Below are 9,168 nucleotides of genomic sequence, written 5' to 3'. Positions count from 1 at the left end.
GCCTATCTCTGCCCTAGGCCTGTATTTCTCAAACTTGGCTACTCGGAGATGGGTGGACTTCAACTCCCAGAATTCCTGAGCCAGCATGGCTCAGCTTGGAAACCTCTCCCTTTCCCCTCAGCATGGCTTGCTCAGGAATTCTGGGAGTTGAAGTCCACCAGTCATAAAGTGGCCTAGGCCAGGGGTAGGCAACCTTGGCTCTTTTATGACTCACGGACTTCAACTCCCAGAATTCCTGAGCCAGCCATGCTGAGGGGAAAGGGAGAGGTTGAGCCATGCTGGCTCAGGAATTCTGGGAGTTGAAGTTCACCAGTCATAAAAGAACCAAGGTTGCCTACCCCTGCACTAGGTCAAACTGGCTCTCCGTTGATCAGGGCCTCTCCATCAAATTATTATTTTTTATTCAGCCTACTCTTTTTTTTTTTCCCTTCCATGTTATCAGCGCCTACTGAAACACTCCTCCAAATGGTCCCGCCTCCTCTGGCATTTCTGCCTGTCACTCACAGTTCTTCCTTCTCCTCCATCTTGTCTCTTCCAGGCGTATCATAATGGCCCCGGCCTGCGAGCGGCTACATTTCCGCTTTCCCGGTTACGGCGACGGTGTGCTGCATCGCATGGACCAGCTGCGGGAGCAACGCCGCTTCTGCGACGTGACGGTGCAGGTGAACGAGCTGCGGGTTCCCGGCCACCGCGTGGTCTTTGCGGCCTGCTCCCCTTTCCTGCGCGACCAGTTCCTGCTCAACGATTCGCAAGAGGTGACGGTTTCCCTCTTCCAGAGCCCAGAGATCGGGCGCCAGCTTCTGCTCTCCTGCTACACCGGGTGCCTGGAAGTGCCTATCAAGGAACTCGTCAACTATTTGACGGCGGCGTCCTTCTTGCAGATGGGCCACGTGGTGGAGCGCTGCGCTCAGGCCGTCTCCCACTACTTGGTCCCCAAGGCGGACGCCCTGCTGGAGGAGAAGCAGGAGGAGGAGAGCAGTGAACAGCAAGACGGAGAGGAAGAGGAGGAGGAGGAGGACGAAGAGGGGGGGAAGCAGCCATCTTCCAATCCAGGCAAAACAGACTGCGAAGAGAACAAAATGGCTGTGGAGTTCACCCCGCGCGGCTCCCACGGCCCGGCCTCTCCCGCCATTTCCCTCTCCCTCATCAACTCCGCCGTGGAGATCACCCGCAGCTACCTGCAGGGATGCTACGATGACGAGATGAGCGGCAAAGGGCTGCCCTTCCCCTCCACCACCCCCTCCCCCGCTTCTCCGTGGAGGAACTACCCCTTGCACCGCCACCGCCACGGCCCGGCTATCAACTACCGGGAATGGAGGACGGGCAGTGGGGTGGCCACGTGGAAGGTTCCGGGCCTGGAGCGTCCCTACCGCTGCCCCCGCTGCAGCCGGGTGTTCCAGCAGCTGGGCCCCTTTGTCAGCCACGTGCAGGAGCACAAGCTCTTCCTGTGCCTGCGCTGCGGCAAGGTCTTCTCGCAGAAGAGCAACCTCACCCGCCACATCCGGGTGCACACGGGCTTCAAGCCCTTCCAGTGCCCCATTTGCCGCAAGTGCTTTACCCAGAACGCCACCCTGCAGGACCACCTCAACCTCCACAGCGGCATCAAGCCCCACAAGTGCAACTACTGCGAGATGCACTTCACGCACAAGCCGGGCCTGCGGCGCCACCTGAAGGAACTGCACGGGAAAAGCACCGTCCAGAACAGCCACGAGGAGATCGAGGAGGTCACCATCGGCTTCGACGTGCGGGCGGGACAGGAGGGCGGCTACACCCTGAACGGCAGGTTCTTCTGCGAGCCCAAGGGGGGTCTTCCGGCCCCAACATCGTCTCGATGAGAAACAGCCTGCGGACCTTCGTAGGAGATTTGCAGTAGAGAGTAGTAGTAACGGTTGGGGAAAGGCCGACCGACCGAGTTGTTTCTTTGTCGAGTAGTGAGGCAAAGACCTGGAGTAGTAGGACGTCAGAAAACTGGATGGCGTTGCGTTCTCTGTAGAAGTCGCCTGGCTACCAGGTGCTGTGGCTGCTGTAGGGCATTTTTGGTTCTCCAGAGCTGGTCCACCTTTGAGGTGAGATGAGGCATCCCTGCAGAACCACGGTGCTCCTGTCCTGGACCTCCTGTTCAGAACGGCTGGCTTTGTGAAGGAGAACTTTTTGTGGTGGGTTGATGGCTACAGAGCATCCTCTTTGGTTTTCCTACCTCAAGCACTTCAAGGTCTCACGTCAGTCTTAACTTCAGAAGAGCTGAACGACGCAGACACGAGAGAGAGAGAGAGAGAGGGATGACGTTGGAGAAGGAGCAGACCTGTTTGTGAACTGACGTCCACGCGTCCACGTGGCGCACAGCACAAACGAGGGTTTGGGCATTGTGAAATGGTTCGTCGCTCTTAATAAAAGGATGCCACTCGTCACCCCGGTTACAAAAGCTCGAAATACGCCAGTGTGATGCTGATTACTTAATTGGTTTATTTGCAAAGGGGTTTATGGGGGAGAGAAGGCGGGATAGGCAACAGCATGCTTAATCCCAACCCAATGAAAGATAAAGAGTTATGTGTGGGGGTTTAATCCCAACCCATTGAAATATACATTTCTCTGAAAAAAAGGGGAACGTGAAGAGGAAGCTTGAGATAAACTGCTCACTCTTTGCATCTTTCTGGATTTCTATTTAAGGCTCTGAGGAGCACCTTTGCTCTAGAACTGGCCCTCCCTTCCCAGGACTCTCGCCCTTCGTTGCTTTCCGAATGACTTTTGTGGCCCGTTGTTCTTACCCTCGTCAGCCAGTCTTAACTCTGTCAACAGCTGAATTGGGAAACAACCCAGCATTCTGGGGGGATAAGCCTCACATCCTATAATCATGATTTCAGGGAATGTGGGAGTTTCTGAAGCCAGTGCCAGGGTGCATTTTAAGTCCTGCTTAAAGACATTTTGCTTCTCACCCAGGAAGCGTCTTCAGTTCCGATTGAACGGTAGGGAATGGAAGGATTTACACTGAACACATTTATATTTATAGGATTTATAATAATAATAATAATAAAGTTGGAAGGGACCTTGGAGGTCATCGAGTCCAACCCCCTGCCCAGGCAGGAACCCTACACCATTTCAGACAAACGGCTGTCCAGTCTCTTCTTAAAAACTTCCAGTGTTGGAGCATTCATAGCTTCTGGAGGCAGGTTGTTCCACTGGTTAATTGTTCTCACTGTCAGGAAGTTTCTCCTTAGTTCTAGGTTGAGGATCTATAGTTATATCGGTGAGAGTTGAAGAAGCTTCTTGGATGAGAAGCGAAACATCCAAGGAAAAACAAAAGCCCAGTTGCCTTTTGAAAAAGCATCTTTGGGACAACCATGGTCTGGATGACTGAGAATCTCCATAGAAACATCTAGAAGTAGATTAACCTTACAGATGTGCAACATCTCTGTTTTGAGGGAATGTATTTCCCAAGGCCATATTAACTTGTAAATCCCTGTTTTTGAATTAGTGGTGGGACCTTGTTAAGATTCAGTAGTACGAATCTCCGTAGAAACTTATAGAACAGGGGTGTCAAACTGTCGGCCTGCGGGCCGGACGCGTCACGCGGAAGCCGCACCCACCCCATTGCTGGCAATAGCAAAACACGTCATGCGACGTCATGAGTTTGACATGTCTGTTCTAGAAGTAGGTTAACCTTACAGATGTGCAACATCTCTGTTTTGAGGGAATGTATTTCCCGAGGCCATATTACTTTACGTTTTTGAATTGGTGGTGGGAACTGGCTAAGATTCAGCAGTACAATTCTCAAAAACGAGGCAAGAATGCGAATTCTTCAGGGAACAGACTGAATGCAACCTCAGCTACTTTTAAATCTCCCGATTTGCTATTTTTTTTAAAGTCAAGAATTTGCTTTTGTAGAATAAAACGAGCACTGAGGCAACCCCGCCCTCTTCGCTCGGCTTGCCAGAACAGCGCCTGGAAATTAGTAAAAATCAGTATTTTCTCACCTATCAAGAAAGCTGCTTAGTGCTAGGTCACCCCATTTTCATATGACTGCAAACTCAGCATTATTTCCCACCGCGGCTCTTGGGTATTCAAGCTGCTTTCCTGCAAGGGGGGAAAAAAAGCTTGTTCGGCTGAGCTAGGAAATGTGCTGACATCAACAGGCCCCCAGGTTTTCATGAAACTATTGGTTAACAACAAAAGATTTAATCTTTTTTTTTATCGTTTTATTTTTTATTTACTTTTTCTCCCACCCCCCTTTCCATTCGTGGAAATGCTTCGTTGGTTTTCTTGTTTTTAAAACCTGTTTGGAGGTTGGGTTGCTCCTTGGCGGTTCGTGTGCCGCAGTGACATCAAAGAGATGAAAAAATTTAAATCTACCAGAACTTTTGTGGGATCATAATGTGCAGTCTGAACACAAGATCAGCTCACGAAGCTGTATTAGGGGTGCCAAGAAAATAGTATATTGTACCAGAAAGTCCCATCATCCAACTTTCAAAAGCTGAGAATTAATTTTAGAGGATTGTGGGGTTTTGCTAGTTGAATTGTGCCACGGAATAAGACCTGCCTTGTAGGAGCCGGGGATGGCAATGGATGGAATGCAGTATTGCAGGCAGACTCTGCCCACTGCCAGCAGTTCGATCCTAACCGGCTCAAGGTTTTACTCAGCCTTCCATCCTTCCGAGGTCGGTAAAATGAGGACCCAGATTGTTGGGGGCAAATATGCTGACTCTTTAAACCGCTTAGAGCAGCGGTTCTCAACCTATGGGTTGCGACCCCATTTGGGGTCGAGCGACCATTTCACAGGGGTGGCCAAGCAAGGCTGTCCACCATTTTTTTCCCCTTTTCCGGCGGGTGCCTTACCTCCCTTGAGCTGGGCCAGCTGCTGGTCGGCCTGCTCCGTCTCTGCCGCTTGCCAGCTACGCCTTGGCCGGCGCAGGGGGCGGAACCACGCATGCGCGGCGCTCCCGGGCAGGGAAAGTCCTGGATTTACGACCGGTTGGGTAGTCCTCGACTTACGACCGGTTTAGTCCTCGACTTACGACCAGTTTAGTCCTCGACTTACGACCAGTTGGGGGTCGCGGCATTAAAAAGGTTGAGAACCACTGGCTTAGAGGGTGCTGTAAAGCACTATGAAGCGGTATATAAGTCTTCAGTGCTGTTGCTGTTGTATCGTTTCAGAGGACAATGCTATTTTTCTCAAGCCTGAAAAAGATACTTCATCTCCCAAGGATAAAATTTTCCCCTTCCTGAAAGGATCTCCACTGGGGTTAGGAGAGGCAGTGTTAAAACCATGTCGTTGTGTGATGTGTGTTTAGCGGTGCCTACAGCTAAGCAAGAAAAGCATTGCCCAATGCTACATCTTCCTTTCGAATTCCACTTTCAAGTAGCCTCAACTGATGTCCACATTCTGGCTCAGGGTATATTTTTCTTTATTTATATCTCGCCTTTTATTATTTTTTACAAATAACTCAAGGCAGTGAACATCTTTTCACCACATCAACAACCCTGTGAGGTTGGTGGAGCTGATCCAACATCTCCCAGCTGGCTGTCATGGCTAAGGGACTGTTTTCTAGCCTGGTGCCTTAACCTCTAGACCAGACTGGCTGGCTGTATTTTGGAAGGCTTGTGATGCTGACGGATCTTTCCCAGCCACGAGTTCAAATCTTGTTTGGTATTCCAGGACGGAGAAGTCTGCAATGGGTGGCTCTGCATTGTGAGTAACTTCCGGATTGCCGTGCGCTGTCAGTCCCAAACAGGCTCGCTAATTGGTGTAGATGACACCACAAGTGGAGTTTAATCACACAAAGCATTCCAGGCAAATGGGAGATACTTAACTTTGGGGAAGCTTGGACTCCCATTTATTTCTGCGTGTCTTTTTTTTTTTTTTTAAACCTCGGAAGAGAAGATGGTTTTGGTTTCCATCCGCAGCCTTTTAAAATGAGCATCATCCTCAATTATGCTGAACTCGTGGAATTGTAGGGCTGGCAAAGTTGACTGTGATGCCCATGTGTTTTGGACTCTCCTTCCCCAGAGGCTGCTTGTGACAACTCTCGTCTAGAATTGGGTAGAGGTGACTTTCCAGGAGTCCCAAGGTTGGCACAGAGAGGGAGATGCTTAGGAAGTTTTATTTTCCCTGGCACCCGAGGTCAGAATAAGCAGCTTAACAACTGTGGCATTGAACAACGACGGCGCTCACTTAATGACAAAGGCATTCGCTCAACGATTGCTGCAAAAAGGCCATAAAATCAGGTGGGATGTTGTGGGTACCTCAAGTTACATCCGTCTTAACGACAGAAATTCTAGGTTTCATTACGGTCGTTACCTCCAACTGCAAAATGTACATCACATACTCTTGGTCCGATCAGATTCCCCCGTTGAGTTACAGACTCTCTTGAGCTTCTGGTCTTTTTATGCTCACAGATGTCGCTCTTCTAAGTTCTGGATTTCTAATATTTAGGTGACTTGGTGTACAGCGAGCTGGATTTAAGACACAGTTTGCCGTAGAGGGTGGAACACACACATCCCCCAGCTGTGCCTAAGTGTGTATCTGCTTCTTGTGTCATATCCATTATCGGACGTTGGCGATCCTGTTTTTATCAGCAGCCGCACGAAAAAGAGCTGCCGAGTTTTGTCCAAACCAATCCCTTAGATTTTGAAGCCACGATGTTCTTATATTATTGGCAAGGGATGGTTTAAACAACTTGGCTAGAATTGGGTAGAGGTGACTTTGTGGAAATATGCAAGTTCTATTATCAAAGCAATGAGGAAGGAAATATATCTTAAGTCCGTAACTGCTCAAACAGGAGACTCTATATCATTTCAGACAGGGGGCTGCCCAATCTCTGCTTAAAAACCCAGTGATTGAGCACCCACAATTTCTGGAGGCAGGCTGTTCCACTGGTTAATTGTCCTCACTGTTAGGAAGGTTCTCCTTAATTCCAGGTTGCTTCTCTCCTTGATTAGTCTCCATCCGTTGCTTCTTGTCCTGCTTTCTGGTGCTTTGGGAAATAAGTTGATCCCCCCCCCACTTTGTGGCAGCCCCTCAAATATTGGAATACTGCCATCATGTCACCCCTATTCCTTCTTTTCTCTAGACTAGCCATATCTGATTCCTGCAGCCGTTCATGTTTTTGTCTCCAGGCCTTTAATCACCTTAGTTGCTCTTCTCTGCACTTTTTCCAAAGTCTCAACATCTTTTTTTGTAATGTGGGGACCAAAACTGGATGCAGTAGTCCAGGTGGGGCCGTACTAAGGCTTTATAAAGCGGTACTAACACTTCACATGACTTTTGATTCTATGCCTCCGTTTATACAACGGAGGATTGTGTCAGCTTTTTTTGGCTGCTGCCGCACACGGCTGGCTCATGTCTAAGTGATCGTCCACTAAGACTCCAAGGTCTCTCTGTAAGTCGAGGACTGCCTGTATGCTTTCCCCGTTGGAAAGCGTGCTGCATTTAAAATAGATTTCTGGAAGAAATGTCTCTGTGCGTGTGCGAACTAGGGTGACCTGCACACCTTTGGAGACTGCACATCCGGTTGTGGGGCAAAAGGTAAGCGGTTGTGCTTCATCCTGCCCTACCTGTCACCTGCTGAGGTTCGGCGAGCGTTTGAAGGTGGAGGCGACGAGGAAGTCCTATTAAAAGCACAACAAGCCTTTTATCCTTCGTAACCACCTCGTGCTTTTGAAGGTCTTATCAACTAACCAACTGGCGAGTTCATTTTATTAGAACATCTGTGGATTCTAGTGCTTTGCATCAGGCCTAATTCCTGGAAGGTGTTTCAGAGGCCAATTGCTAAGACAATCGTACATGCTTTTTCCCCCCCCTTTTTTTTTTTTAGAAAATTGCCTGAGCTGAAGAGTGAGGAGAAAACTGATGTTCAGGTTGGTGAGGCCTCTGCAGGATCAGCAAAATGCAAATTTGGCTGCAAAGTAGCTGCATTTTGTCTGCTTGAGGTTTATTTTTATTTAATAATAATAATAATAAAGTCGGAAGGGACCTTGGAGGTCATCGAGCCCAACCCCCTGCTCAGGCAGGAACCCTACGCCATTTCAGGCAAATGGCTGTCCAGTCTCTTAAAAACTTCCAGTGTTGGAGCATTCACCCCTTCTGGAGGCAGGTCGTTCCACTGATTAATTGTTCTCACTGTCAGGAAGTTTCTCCTTAGTTCCAGGTTGCTTCTCTCCTTGATTAGTTTCCATCCGTTGCTTCTTGTCTGCCTTCAGGGGCTTTGGAGAAGAGCTTGACTCCCTCTTCTTTGGGGCAGCCCCTGAGATATTGGAGCACTGCTATCATGTCCCCCCTCGTCCTTCTCTTCGTTAAACTAGACATATCCAATTCCAGCAACCGTTCCTTATATGTTTTAGCCTCCAGTCCCCTAATCATCTTTGTTGCTCTTCTCTGTACTCTTTCTAGAGTCTCAACATCTTTTTTACATTGTGGTGACCAAAACTGGATGCAGGATTCCAAGTGTGGCCTTACCAAGGCCTTGTTTGTCTTTTATTTTTTTTAGCTAATCGCTTTGACAGCACGTCTGGCTTCTGGGTCAGCCAGCCTTTGTAGCAGTTATTAAGATGATAAAGCTGAAGTCCTGCCTTTGAACCATGCTTCCTCCTTTTCAAAGAAGTCAGAAATCCGAAGGGGTGTTTTTAAAGGTAGCTTACTCTTTGCCCATCTTTGAACTTGTATCCTGCATAAAAGGCTGGCTTCAGACTAATAAAATACTTGATTGGAAACAACCGCAAAAGACCCAGGCAGGATATTGGATCGGTTGTTGCTTTACTTTGTTAAAAACAATTTTTTTTCTCCGTTACAGGTGGTCCTCGACTTACGACCACAATTTCAGCCCAAAACTTCTGTTGCTAAGCAAGACAATGGTTAAGTGAGCTTTGCCCCATTTTACGACCTTTCTTAACCACAATTGAAATCACTTCAGTTGTTCAGTTAGTAACGCAGTTGTTAAAATGAATCTGGTTTCTCCATTGACTTTGCTTGTCAAAAGGTCACAAAAAGGGATCCCACGACCCGGGGACACTGCAACCGTCATAAATATGAGTCAGTTGCCAAAAGATCTGAATTTTGATCATTTGGAATACTGCATCCAGTTTTGGTCACCACGATGTAAAAAAGATGCTGAGACTCTAGAAAGAGTACAGAGAAGAGCAACAAAGATGATTAGGGGACTGGAGGCTAAAGCATAT

At 48.5% G+C, this 9,168-nt stretch overlaps 1 protein-coding gene across 1 annotated transcript; it reads left to right on the top strand.

The window, feature by feature from the left end:
- The first annotated feature begins 548 nt into the window (after positions 1-548).
- LOC107289714 (zinc finger and BTB domain-containing protein 26-like) lies at positions 549-2,412 on the top strand. Its single transcript, XM_015818514.1, has one exon. It carries the CDS (start codon positions 549-551, stop codon positions 1,833-1,835), a length of 1,287 nt encoding a protein of 428 aa, XP_015674000.1. The 3' UTR covers positions 1,836-2,412.
- The last annotated feature ends 6,756 nt before the right edge of the window (positions 2,413-9,168 follow it).

The sequence above is a fragment of the Protobothrops mucrosquamatus genome, unplaced genomic scaffold (genome assembly GCF_001527695.2).
Source record: "Protobothrops mucrosquamatus isolate PMUCROS unplaced genomic scaffold, P.Mucros_1.0 scaffold756, whole genome shotgun sequence".
Lineage (NCBI taxonomy): Eukaryota > Metazoa > Chordata > Lepidosauria > Squamata > Viperidae > Protobothrops > Protobothrops mucrosquamatus.
This window is presented reverse-complemented; position numbering and strand designations above follow the sequence as displayed.

Bases quoted from the DNA above. Each gene is read 5' to 3' on its own strand.
- LOC107289714 (XM_015818514.1), top strand. From the start codon at position 549: ATGGCCCCGGCCTGCGAGCGGCTACATTTCCGCTTTCCCGGTTACGGC.